At 42.9% G+C, this 17,387-nt stretch overlaps 1 protein-coding gene and 1 pseudogene across 1 annotated transcript; one reads left to right on the forward strand and one right to left on the reverse strand.

The window, feature by feature from the left end:
• Nucleotides 1-32: 32 nt before the first annotated feature.
• Nucleotides 33-12,128, reverse strand: LOC136351589 (uncharacterized; annotated as a pseudogene).
• A 1,962-nt stretch (nucleotides 12,129-14,090) lies between these two features.
• On the forward strand, nucleotides 14,091-16,791 carry LOC4345521 (7-deoxyloganetin glucosyltransferase). Its single transcript, XM_015793424.3, has 2 exons — nucleotides 14,091-14,728; nucleotides 15,324-16,791. Exons 1-2 carry the CDS (start codon nucleotides 14,170-14,172, stop codon nucleotides 16,256-16,258), a joined length of 1,494 nt encoding a protein of 497 aa, XP_015648910.1. The 5' UTR covers nucleotides 14,091-14,169; the 3' UTR covers nucleotides 16,259-16,791.
• The last annotated feature ends 596 nt before the right edge of the window (nucleotides 16,792-17,387 follow it).

Consider the following 17,387-nt stretch of genomic DNA (forward strand, 5'->3'; position numbering starts at 1 on the left):
ACAACACAATTTTTTTCAGAACATGAAAACACTTACAAAGCTGCTCCAAATTGGTCCGTGGTAGGATTTGTAATAGGGTTAACCACAACTTTCTTTACTCTCTTCCTCTTAGGCTTTGGGGAAGCTGGTGGTGGGGCACTAGAATCGTCAACTGGTTCATTACATGTTTTCATGATGTGACCAAATTGACCACATCTCTTGCATCTATGCTTCCTTTTCCCTGAACACCCTTCTTCAACTCCTTTGAGCCTCCTGCTTCTTGGTCTGCCAGCAGACCTTTTCAATATGGGAGGATATAACTTGAAGCCAACATTCACCTTTTGCCATTGTGAGTTATCTGTCATTGGGACAACAAAACCTGCATAAGCACGCTTGAAAGTAGCCACAGAGTAATAGTCACTGACAAACTTTTCCAATTCCAAACCCCTCCTTGAAATGATAAGGAAAATTGCATGGGTGCTAGGAATTCCAGTCAATTGCCACTTTTTGCAGTTGCATTCTTGGGCAATCAGGTCAAGAGTGTGCCTCCAAGTCTTTAAATCTCTGCATGTACCTCCAATTTCTCCTGTATGGCTGTGAGCAGAGTACAGCTTGTACCCTAGGTTCTTGCTCTTAGCATATATGGCTTTCATGACACTAGGGAGAATCTGTCCAGTTAACTTATCAGCTAGCCTTTTCCTCACACTTAACCTCTCCATGATCATTTGTCTAATCTTATCCATCAAATCAACAACAGGAAGTGATTTCTCATGCCTTATCCAACTATTGAAAGTCTCTGCTATATTGTTTGTGACATAGTCACACTTGCTAGCAGTAGAGAATTCACTTCTAGCCCACAGGTGTTTGTGGAAGTCTTCAATCCACTCAACTGGTTTAGGGCATGCTTCCATCATCTCATTGTAGTGAAGCTCAAAAATATCGTGTCTATATGCCCTAGATGCTAGCCACAGGTTCCTTTCAAATACTTCACCACTAAATCTCTTCTGAAAATTCTTCACCAAATGTCTCATGCATTCTCTATGCTCTACTCCATTTGTGAATACTCTACTCACTACTGTATCAATCCCTTTTCCTGCATCTGTGGATATGACCAACCCAATAGGTGACCCAATAGCCAAATGCAGCTTCTCCATGAACCATGCCCAGTTATCTGTAGTTTCTGAATCAAACACCCCATACACAACTGGAAACATCCAGTAGTGACCATCAATGCCAATTGCAGATGCTAGTTGACCCCTCCACTTGCCTGTGAGTACAGTGGAGTCTACACCTAAGTATGGTCTGCATCCATTTAAGAACCCATCTACACATGGTTTCAGTGCCACAAACATCCTGCTAAATCTGTTCACCCCATCAATGTTGACATGTTACACCTCAACAATTGAACTAGGGCTTTTCCTCTCCAATTCAGCCTTAAAATTGTAAGCTGCAGCAAAACTATCTTCCCATTTGCCTAGAATTTCATCAAGTGCCATCTGTCTGCCATCCCAAGCCACAAAGTAAGATATCTTGATCTTATATTTCTCTTCTAGTGTACCCTTCAGAGCAGAAACTCCAATTGTAGGATCTTTCCTTAGCTTGTTGATCACACGGTCTCTAACCCAAGAATTTTTGTGTCCATACAGTTGTTCTCCAATCCAGCTGTGCTAGCACAATTGTGTTGGTATGGAAGCTTCTTTATCTGCAAATATTAATTGAAAAGATCATTTTATTTAACAGATTATGACCAAAATCACCATGCATTTAAATAATGTAAATAACTTACCTGCCATGTTCTGCCATCCTGTAATCGTGACGCATGAATTCTCCACTTGCACCTCTTAGCCTTGCAATATGCTCTGTACCTCCTCGAGTCACAATAGGGAACTGCAAGTTCGACCTCATTCAATAATGCATATTATCTAATGCATCTTTTAAAACATTGACCATCTTCAAAAGTTACATCAACATCTATGTTAGGATTTTCCACATCGGTTATATGAGCTACAGACTCACATTCCTCCTCATCGTCGACAGCTAAGTCATCATCGTCTTCGTCAGAATCAGGCTCATAATCTGGATCAACCTCCTCATCATCTGACACCAAATCTTTATACTTCTCCTTCTCATCAGCTACACCAACATACTCAACCTCATCATTCTCACCCCAAGTGTCAACTAGTTTTGGTTTCGGTTTCGGAGTGCTACACTTAGTAGAAGGCTGAGATGGTTATGGTGATTGACTTTGTTGTGTAAACAACACTATGTCAGTACACACATTACCCGGTGCCTCAATCGTGCCCTGCTCTACACAAGGCTCTGTCCTATTCTGTGGGTCATCACTCACCTCAACAACCAAAGGGAGCCTCCTTTGCTCCCAGTACAAATCACAAGCATGAAGTAAAGCACTGTCAGATGCTATCTGAGCAAATCTACCAGCATTTATGTCCAAAAATTTTACACTTAATTCCTGAGCAGGACCATGTTTAACCTCAACATCAAGATCACTCATGAGATCAATCCAACATATCGTATCTTTGTCTAACACCCAGTTAATTTTCTTAGTGACATGAAATTCTGGCCTACCGTTGTCAGTAAACTCGACAAATGGACCAAGCTCAACAGCAACTCTGCAAGCTGAGCTGCCATCCATCCTATGGGAACGCAACAAGAACAGAGAGGAAGCAAATAAAACAAATGCAAACGACATCTTCAACCATAAACTCATTCCAGTAAGTCAGGACCCATAAAATTAGAGGAATAGAAAAGCTTACCCTTCGGGGACCTATGACACATCTGTCAGCAATGGGGATCCGGTGGTCCTCACACGGAGCGGCTTCTTCACCGCCAACTTCTTCTGAGGCGACATCACCTTAGTGTGGTGCGACGCCGTGCCTAGCTCATAGCTTCATCGCCGCTGCCCTCGCCGTTGCAGATCTGGGTCGCCGCCACCGCCGCCTCAGTCGCCAGCTAGGGTTGTGGTTCGGCTGTGTGGTGAGGCGACGAGACCGACTGGGTCTGGTTCGACCGGACCCAGTCAGGATAAGATGTTGCACCACCGGGGGCATTCTCGGCATTTTGAAAATTCTCTCACTTCTTTTCCTTCGGAAATAATAAAATAATGGCCCGAGTGTCCACCAGCTAATTACCGCTTTTTTTGGTGCCCTGCAGCGAATTTAATGATCTTACAGTGCCCACTGGCTAATTACACGATTTTTGGATACCCTGTAGCAAATTTTGCCCTCAAAATAACTCAACCTATGTTGGGATTGTCCAGATTCGTTGTTCTAGGATGGATCAAATCTCATCCTTGGTTAAGTTATTTTGGGATGGAGAAAGCATGCCGGTGGTCAGGTCATCGGTTATACTAGTATCACATAGCACACACCTGCAAGCCAGCTAATTTCTCCGAAGGTAGAGATGCAAATAAACGCAACACGTACAAGTAATCCCTTTTTGAGATAATGACATGAAAGCGATTAATCTACTGCTACGTGTTCGTCTAGGTTTCCTGGCCGGCAGATGGAATCACCTTAAACAACTTCAGGTGGCACTATAAGTCAACGAGACCGGCCGTGTGTTGGCGGTTCTGAAATTGCTCACCGGTTGCTGGGTTAGTCAGGTCATCACTTATCTGATACTGATAATTCTACTGAGAAAGATTTAATTCCCCAAAAATTTTTCCCTAAAACATCACATCGAATCTTTGGACATATGCATGAAGCATTAAATATAGATAAAAAGAAAAACTAATTGCACAGTTATGGAGAAATCGCGAGACGAATCTTTTAAGCCTAATTAGTCCGTGATTAGCCATAAGTGCTACAGTAACCCACATGTGCTAATTATGGTTTAATTAGTCACAAAAGATTCGTAATGCGGTTTCCAGGCGAGTTCTGAAATTAGTTTTTTCATTCGTGTCCAAAATCCCCTTCCGATATCCGGTCAAACGTCCGATGTGATACCCAAAAATTTCCTTTTTTCCACCTAAACACACCTTGTACAACGACTCTACCTGCAGCCTTTCTGTCGAAGGAATGGCGACACTATCCTGATCGACCGGGAATATCCCCTACTATGGCGTAGTACTACTAGTAGTATATAATTATGTCCTGCCACTACAAGCTTAGCTATAGATGCTACCAGCTTTAATTCCCAGCTTATTTGTCCGTCGGTAGCTAATTGGTGTCATCTGTTTCAAAGCATAACTGCATAACCTTGTAGAGTTGTACTGAGCCACCAGTGACCATCTAACAAGAGGCACAGGTGGAGAAACGATTTTTACTCCCGGTTAGGAACCCCTATATTCCCGGTTTTCTAACCGAGAGTAATAATCCGGGACTAAAAATCGCTATCTTCAGTCCCGGTTCAAATACCCGGGACTAAAGATCGATCTTTAGTCCCGGACTAAAGATGTGGTACCGGTTGGAGGGTTTTTTTCTTTTTTTCTCTTCTTTTTTTCACTATTCTTTTGCTATTTGCCCAAATCATCTCATATCAAATATTCACAGCACACAACAATATAGTTCATTCAAATCATTCACAGCAATAGTTCATCCCCGAATCATTCACAACAACAACACATATCAAATCATACATTCAACACAGATCGTATCAATCAACACACAGATCGAATCTCACATTAAGGAAAAAAAGAAAAAAAGAAAAAATCGACGGCAGCGCCAGGCTCCACCGCCTGCCACCGCACTGGCCGCCGCCCGGCCGCCTCCCTCTTCAGATCCGGCAGCGGCTGGCCGCCTCCCCTCCGGATCCAGCGTCGCCCGGCTGCCGCGGCGCGAGGCCGCCTCCGCCCCGCCGCGCGAGGGCCGTGCCGCCTGGCTGGCCGCCGCGGCGCGAGGCCGTCTCCACCTCCGCCCGACCGCCACCTTATGAGGGTCCCGCCGATGCACCCGGCCGCTGCCGCCGCTTGGCCACTGATAGAAGAGAGGGGAGGAACAGAATGGGGAGAGGAGGAGGAAGAGGAAGAGATGGGAGGAGGAAAAGATAAGGTTAGGGAAGTGATAAGGAATAGAATTTATTAACTCCTCGATCTCGCGCACCTCGTCCTCTCCGCCACGCATGCGCGCATGCTGATATTTTGTTCCGGTTTAGGCTACTAACCGGGACTAGAGATAAATCTTTAGTCCCGGTTGGTAATACCAACCGGAACTAAAGATAATAGGGATTTTTTTCCCGGTGTTACCAACTGGGACTAAAAATAGATCTTTAGTCCCGGTTAAGAACACAAACCGGGATTAAAGATAAAAAACTAGCTCTAACGTTTTGAACCTAGACTAAAGGTAATCTTTAGTCCTAGTTTTTATTGCAACCGGGATTATTGTAGATTTTGGCTGACCGACCAAAAATGGTTTCTCCATCAGTGAGATAAGGTGCTTTATTTCTTTCCTTTTATATTTTTCGCCAATTGGGCATTTTTTTCACTAATTGGGCCGTTAGAGATTTTTTTTTCTCTTGCTCTGTATTAATGTACTCCTATAGTTTTATATCAGTATAGTCAAGTTACCTTTTTTTCTGCTTAATTTGCGCGATGATTGAAAATATTCCTTCGACAGCTGTGAGGAAACATATCTTATAGCTATATACTACTGTAGCGGTTGAGTACTCCAATTATATGTTTGAATCCTAATATATCCTTATTTACATAGATATGGACGTGTTTTCAATTTCAGAATGATATATAGTTTAGTGATATCACAGATTTACGAATTTATTGGTGCAACAGTCTCTTGAATATATGTTAAAGGAGTGCACTCATAAATATATGTGTGCATGTATTCTATTTATGCCATAAGTAACAAAATTCTTCTGTAGTGTGTGTGGGAAGTATTTTTAACACCTAGTACAATTGCACCTAGAATATGCATGTGATATAAATTGGTAAATAAAAATATAAAAACAATATTGACAAGATATATTGTGATAATATAAGTTAATTAGTACTTACAAAAATATGCAACTACAAAAATACACTTTGCATGTTTGCATATACGTAAATTTAAGTATGTAACCACCTTGTCCAATACTATGATATGTTCACCAAATGACTCCAAATCGCATGTTGTTACCAAGAGTATAGGCCGAGAGGGAGATAAAAGCCATGACAAAGCTCTTCGAGGACGGAAACTCTAATGGGCGGATCGATCGCCGTGGCCATGGGGTAGCGATCGCCCCCCCCCCCCCCCTCCCTCCCTCCACGTCCTTTTTTGGCACCACATTACTTTCATATTTTAGTAAATTTATGCACCTAAAGTAGACCCAAAGTTTATAAATCAAAAGTTTATATACCCGATTCAAATTTGAATTTGAAATATATCCGATTCAAATTTGAGTTTGAATTCAAATATTTTCTATATATAGTATTTATTTATATATGTAAAGTTTATACACCTAAAGTTTATAAACCCAAAGTTTATAAGTCAAAAGTTTACATACCCGATTCAAATTTGAATTTGAATTCAAATATTAGTTTATAGATTCAAAGTTTATAGGTCAAAAGTTTACATACCCGTTCCAATTCTAAATTTAAATTTAAATATTTATGGCGTAGTACGAAGAGAAAAAGGAGAGGAGGGAGCGACGGAGGTAGGGGAGGCGGATCTGATCGCTTGGGTGATCGCCCATTATGCCCCACTATAAGGGTCACCGGCAACAAGGAGGCACGACGATACACAGCAAGGACACCAGGAGGAGAGGGCAACGAGCTCGCTAGCAGGGTCACCATGGTATGGCGACGTCGTTGAATACGGCCAGCGCGGGGGGAGGGACTGAGGGAGGGGGTTGTCGGGTCGATGATGGCAATGGGCGATGGCATGTCAATGGTCTTTGGGTAAGGGCGTGCTTGGTTCTTGGTGTTGTAATGTCGGAGGTGACAACATAGTCGGGCTGTGTACATCCATTAATAGATGTAGAGACCGGATTTTAATCCATTTTCTAAAAAAAAAACATAGTCGGGCGGCGGTACGACGAAGCGAGGGTAGCGGAGTGACGAGACACGAGGTTTCCAATGGCCTTGGGGCTTAGGAAAGAGGATGTTGAGGCGCTGAGGTTAGGGGCCAGAGGGGAGGATGGTGGAGGGGTCAGCCAGGCTAGGCAAGCCTCGGGCCGCCGAGGAATGGCGGCTGAAGTGCGGCATCGACGGCGGTGCTTAAGCAAAACGCGACATAACAGTGAGGATGAGCGGCGTTGGAGCACCAGTGCTGCGGTGCAAAGGGGAGGAAGAGAAGAAGTGGGCCGTCATTTATAGATCAAGGAGGATGTATGAAAAAAAAACAAGAAAAGCAAGCAAGCTAGCAGCCCAGCAGCAGCGGCAGGCCTTGGGCCTTGGTTGGCCCATGCGAGCAAGTAGCAGCAGCGCTAGCTAAGCAATCCAAGGCAGGCCATGGTTAGCTTAGATTAGATGGACAACGGTTTATGAGGTGACACGGCCGTTACTAGCAACACCGAGTGCAAATTCTTTTTTGCCTCAAGCGAGATGATGAAAACGCAATGTGTTGCAGTGTAGGTGTGATTCAACTAAATGGGTTTTAGTCCAATACTGTTTTTGTGCCTTGGGTGTTATAGACCTTGCCTTTGACATCAAGGCGGTAAAGATAAAAATTATGGGGAAAATGAAGAGGATAGAATAGAGAATAAAATTGATAATGGAGATAGGGAAACGAAGAGGAGAGAATGGAGAATAAAACCCCCAAGCCTTTGACATCAGGGAGCCTTCTGTGGAGAATATGTTCCATTTTCGACTAGAAATAGGGCCTGCTTTGGTTGCCAAGTTACCAATACAACTGTAATAGAGTTTATATCCATGCCATTATAACTAATAATTTAGTTAGGAGCAGATCTAATATAGTAGTCTTGGGGTAGGTGATCCACAACTTTTGGCACAATGCTTGGCAAAACCTAATTGATGGGAGAAGAGAAAATGAAAGAGGGGTAAGGTGCAAAATTTTTGCAGTGCCGATGTGGGCAATTTTATGTAGAAAAATGGCCATCTTGGATCATGCCCTTCGGATTAAGGTCGGACGGTGTACATTCCGCAAGTGCATGAAAGCAGGGGTGTATATAGGATATGTTGCCCTTATAACTAATATTTTTAATTATTTTCAGGATAATTTAATTTGCAGTCAGTTTTAAGCACTTATATAAAACTAGTCTCTCTGCATGCTTATAACTTATAAGCTACTATATGCAACACAATGGTTAATTATTGTCATCGCACGAAATTAATTTTAACCTAAATTACGGCTTGCTTAAAAGAAAAAAAAAAAGATCACTGCGGAATAAAATGTATCATTTTAGTTAGATTACAATGAGCTTAAAAGTATTTCAGAGCGAAATAGTTCAGATGGTTTCGATGCTTGTAGGAGTAAAAAAAATAAAATAGTAAAAATGATTATTTTTCTTTGCAATTTTCTTATGGCGGATCCGCAGGTGCATAGACTAAGTTTTGACTATGGCATGAGCAAGACGTGATTTTTGCCGACAAACGATCAATATGTCACGTGTACGGAAGAGCAAGTGCCACATGGTGATATGGGAGATGGAGACCCACACGAAATAGATCGATATGCTTGTCTGTCGTTCCCTGTTCCATATGCTGCTTACGTTTTCTGATCTCACGGATATACTCCCTTCCTGAATAACAAAACTCACACAAGCTACATTCAAATTTAAATCCGGCCGGTAAGTTTTTTTTTAACGGATGAAACGCTCCCTTATAAACATTTGATTTGATGTTTAACATAGGATTCGTTTAAATTTTAAAAATCCGATCATCAATAATTTCTTAATTAGTTAGTTTAAAAAGAAATGAAAGTGGCATAAACATAGATTTGTATGAAAAGTAATACCGTAATATTCTAACCTTATGATTTTGTAAATCCATTGTAATACAAAACCGACAGTAGGATTTTAAAATTTTAACCAAATCTTATAATAAATGCTAAATATATGTGGTCATTGTATTGTTGTAGAAAGATAGTTATGGGAAAATATGTGCGTACTTATAGGGGTGAGTGTCCATGCGTATATGTGAGTGTTGCATTTATACTAGTATGACTTTTTTTATATAAAAAAAGATAGTTATGTATTATTAGAAAAATAGGATTCACATGATAAATATTCCAAGTCGACATTAACGTCAGCAACTAGCGGACGGCATGGTAATTTGACAACTAGAAAGGGTAAGTGAATAGCCTCCACAAACAAATCTGATGGATGAAATCAGAGAGGGAATAGTCACACAAATTAGGAGTAGATTCCAGCTCTCAAAGACAAAGACGGAATTTGTGGGTGTATGCAATTTCCCACGATATTAAGATGCAACAAATTAATGTTACGGTAAAAAAAACTAAGCAGTCATGAAAAAAATCGACGGCATGTGAGGAGACCCCATTGCGACCTTGGTGCCACTGGACAAGGCAGAGGCCAGTCCACTGGCTAGCTAGGCAGTGGGGATTGTCTTCAGTATTACAGCTGCAGTAGTAGTGGCTAACAGGTGGGACCGGGCCCACATGTCTGCGTCTACTACTGCTACTGCAGTACTGCAGAGGATCCATGTCCCATTGTCGGTGGAAGGGGACGTAAGAAATATTCTCCAAGGACAAGTGTAACTATATCATTTGAAACAAATATACATGTAAAAAATATTATTTATCTTTATTTGTCAAGATGATTGACGGTCCAAATTAGTACTTAACGACCGTCAACACTACCGCTGACGCCACCGTACCACTACCCCGCCTCATCATCTATCCTGAAGGCATCAACAGCACCGACGAGGCCCCCTCGGTCGGCCTCCTCCCAATGGGCTAAAGTTAAGGACTTGTTGGAAGGAGATTCTAATACCAAATATTTTCAATTGGTTGCCAATGGTAAATATAGAAAAACAAGAATTTTTCAGTTGCAGGATGGTGACCATATAATAAGTGGTGATGCAAATTTAAGATACCATATTACAACATATCATAAGGGTTTTGTTTGGGCCATCTGAGGAATAACATTTCACCTTAGATGAGCATAGAAGGGATGATATCTTGTATATGTCTCAAATGGAAAATGAAGCATTAACAACAAATTTTACTAAAAAGGATGTTAGAGAGGCAATTTTTCAAATGGAACTTAATAAAGCTCCGGGTCCTGATGGATTTTCAGCTGAATTTTCTCAAGTCTTCTGGAATGTTATAAAGGCGGACTTTTTAGATTTATTCGTAGAATTCCATAACAGTCCATTCCCTAAATTTCGCTAAATTTCAATACAATTATTTTGTTACCTAAATCCAAAGAGGCCATAAAGATATAAAAATATAGACCGATTTGTTTATTATATGTCAGTTTTAAGATATTTACAAAGGTTCCTACTAATAGAATTATTGGTGTGTCCCAAAATGTAATAAGCCCAATGTAGATAGCTAGCTTTTATACCTGGCAAGAATATTATGGAGATGGTAGTTATTTACATGAAACGATTCACGAGTTGCATAGGAAAAAACAAAAATGGGGTTATTTTTTAGATCAATTTTGAGAAAGTATATGACAAAGTAAATTGATCTTTTGTACAACAAACCCTTACGATGAAAGGCTTCTCTACTAAATGGTGTCATTTCTTTTATTCAAAGGGGGCGCATTGGTATCAACGTTAATGATCAAGTAGGACCAAATTTTCAAACATGGAAGGGTCTAGGACAAGGTGATCCTTTATCTCCAATTCTTTTTAATAGAGTTGTTGATATCTTAGCTTTGCTGATCAAGGGCAAGGGCAAATGGTCAAATAGCTAGAGTAGTCCATCATTTGATAGATGATGGTTTGTCTATTTTGCAATATGCAAATGATACACTCATTTTTATGGACTACAACTTAGATAATACTAAGAACAAGAAGTTACTAATGTATGTGGTTGAAATGCTCTCCGGTCTTCTAATAATTTTCATATGAGTGAATTATTCTGCTTTGGTGAAGCAAAAGAATGTCAAGAACAATACTCTAATATTTTTGGTGTCATATTGGAACTTTTCTTAGATATCTTGGCATTCCGATGTATTTCAAAGGTTAAACTATATGGGTTGAAAAGTAATAGAGGAAAGAATTGAAAAGAAGTTGAGCATTGGAAAGGGAAATATATTTTTGTGGGAGGAAGATTGGTCCTCATTATATTTTTCACACATAATAGCATATATATTTTATATTTTATTATTATTAAATATATTAAAATGGCAACATAGTTTTAAATTAGGAAAAAGTATGAACTACCCAGCCCCCAGAACTATCGCAGTCGTCCGAATTACCCCCCCCCCCCCCGAACAACAAAACCGGAAATTCTTCACCCCCAACTATGAATACCGGACGAATTACCCCCTCGACCCAATCCACGGTGGTTTTGGTCTACATGACGTACACGTGGCAGTCCAGTCAGCATTCTATTTATGAAAAAATTGTGGGACCCACATGTCATACACTACACTGTCTTCTCTCTCACACACTCTCTCTCACTTCTCTCTTTCACTCTTCCTCTCTCTCTCTCACCGGCTCACGGGGTCAGTGGTGGCGGGGGACATGGAGCGGCGGCGACCGCGGCGCGTGACGCGGAGACGGCGGCGGCGGCGCGTGACGCAGAGGCCGCAGCGGCAGGGGATGAGGAGCTCAGCGCAGCTTCCACCCTCCCTCTCGTCGGCAGCGGCGACGGGGGACACGGAGCAGCGGCGCGTGACGCGGAGACAGCGGCGGTGGGGGATGAGGAGTTCGGCGCGGCTTCCCCTCTCCCTCTCGGTGTCGTACGCGCGGGGAGGACGAGGGTGCGAGACAAGAAGGCGGCGGCGGCGAAGGCAGATGAGGCGAGCGGCAGCGGGAGCTCGCGCTGCTCGAGGCGAGGCGAGGAGGCGGCGGAGGAGGAGGAGGCGAGCGGCGGCGAGGTGTGGCGGAGGAGGCGAGCGCGGTGGCGGAGGAAGCGAGGCGGCAACAGCAGCGAGGCGAGCGCGGTTGGCGAGCGCGGTTGATGGCAGAGGCAGCGAGGCGGTTGGCGTCGAGGCGAGCGTGGCGACAGAGGAGGCGAGCGAGGCGGCATCGGCGGCGAGGCGGTTGGCGGGGGGACCACGTCGGCGGCGGGTGGGGCTTCGGCAACCTGTGGAACGCGCTCCATGGCGGCCGCCGCCTCCTCGTCATAGCCTCCGTCCGTCCGTCCCGCAATGCTGCCGCCTCCTTGTCCCGCCGCCCCGCGTCACCCGCTGCTGCCGTCTCCACGTCCCGCGCCACCGCCGCCTCCTCGTCCGGTTGTCCCGCGGCGCTGCCCACCGTCGTTTACAGTGAGAGAGAGAGGAGAGAGAGGAAGAGTGAGAGAGAGAAGTGAGAGAGAGAGAGTGTGAGAGAAAGAAGAGATAGTAGGGTATGACATGTGGGTCCCAAATTTTTTTTATAAATAGAATGCTGACTGGACTGCCACGTGTATGCTACGTAGACCAAAACCACCACGGATTAGGTTGAGGGGGTAATTCATCCGGTATTCATAGTTGGGGGTGAAGAATGTTCGGTTTTGTGGTTCGGGGGGGGTAATTCGGACGACCACAATAGTTCGGAGGGGGGTAATTCGTACTTTTTCCTTTAAATTATGTACTAACTTGACCAAATGAACCAATGTGTAATATTCATATTGTATTGCATACACGTTCTAGTTATTAACTATTTTTAAATTCTAGATTTTAGTTATTTGTAAATTATATTCTCCTCGTCCAATATTCTTTATTTCTTTCTGTTATTTATAAACTTTATTCCTATATGTAGTCTAAACTCTTCTTTCAATATTTTTTAATTTTATATTCTGAATTTCAGTTATTTCTAAATTGTACTACTATGTGACTCTAGATTTCTATCACAATATTCATTATTTTAATTCTGAATTTCTATTATTTTAAATTGTATTTCTGTATGTACTCTAGACTCATCTTTCAATATTCCTTATTTTTTTTAATTTCGAATTTAGTTATTGCTAATTGTATTCCTCCTATATGGGCTCTATATGGGCTCTAGACTCTTTTTCCAATACTCCTTATTTTTTAATTTCGAATTTAATTATTTCTAAATTGTATTTCTATATGGTCTCAATTCTACTTTTAATTTTATTATTTTTTATTCCGAATTTCAATTAGCTCTAAATTCCTATATGCTCTCCGGACTTTTCATTCAAAATTTCTTATTTTGATATTTTTTTTATTTCTAAATTGTATTTCTATATGCTCTTTAAACTTTTCTTACAATATTTATTATTCTTTTAATTCCAAATTTCAGCAATAAATTATATTTCTATATGAATTCTAACCTCTATTTCTATTTTTTTTAATTCCTAATTTTAGTTATTCCTAAAATGTATATCAGTATGGACTCTAGTTTCCTATTCATATATTCCTTATTTTTTAAATTTTTCGATTTTTAGCTCATTTTAATTGCAATTTTTTAAGAACTCTTTTTTTTCTTTTTTTTCTCATTAATATGAGAATTTGTTGGTCGTGAGGGGGCACATGAAGGCTCTTTTTATTATTACTTTAATAAGTTAATTAAGTCAATAGATTATGTAATAAGTGGATGTAGTTTCGTAAGTAAATGTCGGATTTAATTCCATTATGTTAAAGAGAAATACTGAATACAGCGAAGGTATATATTAAGTAGTCCCTTCGTCCCAGAATTTTAAGAAGTTTTAGGGTTGAATACGATTATTAAAAAAGTAGGTAGGAGTGAGTGGTGGAGGGTTGTGATTGGATGAGTAGTGAAGGCAGGTGAAAAAAGTGAATGATAGAGGGTTGTGATTGGTTAGTAAGAGAATGTTGGTGGTGAAGTTGTTATATTTTGGAATAAATCCTAATAGCTAAGAGAGCCAACAATTAATCAAGTAGTACACTCACATGGGTCCTTGCCTCCTGGGCACATATTTATCATATCCCCATCACAAACCAAATAACTCAAAAAGGCCCCATAAATTAGCCCCAAAATCCCAACAAACTATCCGCCGTACATAAACAAAGCAAAATCTCCATCACGCAATAATTCACTTCACCAAATCACCAGCGAAGCCGCTGTATATATATAGCACCTGCAACGAGCCAGGATCGATCAACCACACACACACTGACACTGTGACACAACACAACACGGCGGCGCAACAAAGCTAGCTTCAACGCCCGGTCCCGGCGATGGGGTCCTTCTCGGCGGCGGAGGAGACGACGGCGACGGCGGCGGCGCGGCCGCACGCCGTGATGGTCCCGTACCCGGCGCAGGGCCACGTCACGCCGATGCTGAAGCTGGCCGTGCTGCTCCACGCGCGCGGGTTCCACGTCACCTTCGTCAACAACGAGTTCAACCACCGCCGCCTCCTCCGCGCCCGCGGCGCCGGCGCGCTCGACGGCGCCCCCGGGTTCAGGTTCGCCGCCATCGACGACGGGCTCCCGCCGTCCGACGCCGACGCCACCCAGGACGTCCCGGCGTTATGCCACTCCGTCCGGACCACCTGCCTGCCCAGGTTCAAGGCGCTCCTCGCCAAACTTGACGAGGAGGCCGACGCCGATGCCGGCGCCGGCGCCGGCGACGCGCGGCGCGTCACCTGCGTCGTCGCCGACAGCACCATGGCCTTCGCCATCCTCGCCGCGCGCGAGCTCGGCCTCCGCTGCGCCACGCTCTGGACCGCCAGCGCGTGCGGTTTCATGGGCTACTACCACTACAAACACCTCGACCGCGGCCTCTTCCCCCTCAAAAGTACACATCATCCTAATTCTCTCCCTAAATAGCAAAATTATATTATTCTCTAACTAAAATAGGATAAAATTATTCATACATAAATATTATTTCTAGCTCATACAGGTTTTTATTTGTGTGTAATAAATTTATATTAAAAATAATATAAGCGATTGACCAAGGTTCAAATCATATCGCCCATGAATATTACGCACACGAAGATGGGTTTTTAACAAAATCTAAGTAAAATCAGATACTATATATTGTTGATTTCCGTCTCTTTAAAGATATATTAGGGGACACATTTCATAGAGTGTGAATGTGATATTACGTGTGTAGGGTTCAAATTCTGAAACAGAATTTTCAGAATTTTGAAAATTTTGGTCATTTCGAACCTCTCAGTATGATATTATTTTGGCTGAAATTTTTTTATTTTTTTTAATTTGGCAGTATTTTGTTTAAATTTGACTAAAATTTGTTCAAAATTTTGGAAACTTCGGACCGAATATCGGCACCATCCGATAGAAATGTACAGACCGAAAGATTAAACCCTGGTGGGGTGTGTGCGTCTCCTGTGTAATAAAAAAAAATAGCAAATTAGTACATGTTTTTACAGGCGAGGCTGACCTCAGCAATGGGCACTTGGACACGAAGATGGATTGGATCCCGGGCATGCCAGCCGACCTGCGCCTGCGCGACCTCCCGAGCTTCGTGCGGAGCACTGACCGTGACGACATCATGTTCAACTTCTTCATCGACGTGACGGCGACCATGCCACTGGCGTCGGCGGTGATCCTCAACACCTTCGACGAGCTCGACGCGCCGCTGATGGTCGCCATGTCCGCGCTGCTCCCGCCGATCTACACCGTCGGCCCGCTCCACCTGACGGCGCGGAACAACCTGCCGGCGGACAGCCCCGTCGCCGGCGTCGGGTCCAACCTGTGGAAGGAGCAGGGCGAGGCGCTCCGGTGGCTGGACGGCCGGCCGCCGCGCTCCGTCGTGTACGTCAACTTCGGGAGCATCACGGTGATGTCGGCCGAGCACCTGCTGGAGTTCGCGTGGGGGCTCGCCGGCAGCGGCTACGCGTTCCTGTGGAACGTGCGCCCCGACCTCGTGAAGGGGGACGCCGCCGCGCTGCCGCCGGAGTTCGCGGCGGCGACGGGGGAGAGGAGCATGCTGACGACGTGGTGCCCGCAGGCGGAGGTGCTGGAGCACGAGGCGGTGGGGGTGTTCCTCACCCACTCCGGGTGGAACTCGACGCTGGAGAGCATCGTCGGCGGCGTGCCGATGGTGTGCTGGCCGTTCTTCGCCGAGCAGCAGACCAACTGCCGGTACAAGCGCACGGAGTGGGGGATCGGGGCGGAGATCCCCGACGACGTGCGGCGCGGCGAGGTGGAGGCGCTGATACGGGAGGCCATGGATGGGGAGAAGGGGAGGGAGATGCGGCGGCGCGTGGCCGAGCTCAGGGAGAGCGCCGTCGCGTCGGGGCAGCAGGGCGACCGGTCTATGCAGAACCTCGACAGGCTGATCGACGAGGTGCTCCTGGCTTGAGAGTCATAGAATACAAAGGACTGCTACGGTGCTCTGAGCTAGACTCTACCATAAATGCTACTTTTTTTTTTCAGGTTATAAGACGTTTGGTGAAAGTCAAACTGCTTTTAAGTTTAGCTAAATTAGATAAATATAGTAATATTTACATTATTAAATTAGTTTTATTAAATTAATAATTAAATATATTTTTATAATAAATTTATTTTGCGTCAAAATATTAATATTTTTTTCTGTAAACTTGGTCAAACTTAAAGTAGTTTGACTTTGACGAAAGTCAAAAATATTTTATATCCTGAAACGGATGGAGTACAACTTGTTTTAAAACTATGTTTTAGTCTGAAATCATCTTTGTATGATGCACGTGCACAATGACAAACATCATTATATACCATGTTTTGTTATTATTGTGCTGCTGGTACACTTGCCTCCATGAGTTCAATAAGCTCTTGATGTGTAGCGTATTATTGTGTTAAAACGATTATCGTGTAACTACGGTTGTATCTCTATAAGAAAATATTGCATATTTGCCGAAAGTCTTCTGGCTAAAAGATGCATATAGGTTTGTACGGCAACCTCTCATATTTTTGTATGTCCAGATCGACAGAAAAAATATTTTTTTTCTCCAGTGTAATTGGACCAAAAATAATCTGAAAGATTATTTTTTGTGGATATGCGTGCGAACAAGAAAGCTTCAATCGCTGTCGAGTGTCGACTCGATGCTTTTACAAGTCGATCTGTACGTATAGTGTTAGTAGTATTAATGGTTAATATTGTGAAAACAAAATTGGTTAGTCATATCGCAATAATGCATCCGACTTGTCTGTCACGTTAAATTATACTCCCTCTAATTTTTAATTAGATGACTCCGTTAATTTTTAAACACATGTTTAATCATTCGTCTTATTTAAAAAATTGACCGTCATTAGTCTTATTTAAAAATTTGCAAATCTATAAGATATTAATCATGCTTAAATTACTTTGAGTGAAAAAATAACTCACAACAAAATAAATTATAATTACTTAAATTTTTTGAATAAGATGAATGGTCACACGTGTGACAAAAAGTCAACGACATCGTCTATTAAAAAATGAATGTAGTACGAGACACTCGTAGTTCTCTTAATTAATT

The sequence above is a fragment of the Oryza sativa genome, chromosome 8, assembly GCF_034140825.1.
Source record: "Oryza sativa Japonica Group chromosome 8, ASM3414082v1".
Taxonomy (NCBI): domain Eukaryota; kingdom Viridiplantae; phylum Streptophyta; class Magnoliopsida; order Poales; family Poaceae; genus Oryza; species Oryza sativa.

Bases quoted from the DNA above. Each gene is read 5' to 3' on its own strand.
- LOC4345521 (XM_015793424.3), top strand. From the start codon at position 14,170: ATGGGGTCCTTCTCGGCGGCGGAGGAGACGACGGCGACGGCGGCGGCG. The intron at 14,729-15,323 runs GTACACATCATC...ATGTTTTTACAG, and splicing joins CGGCCTCTTCCCCCTCAAAA to GCGAGGCTGACCTCAGCAAT.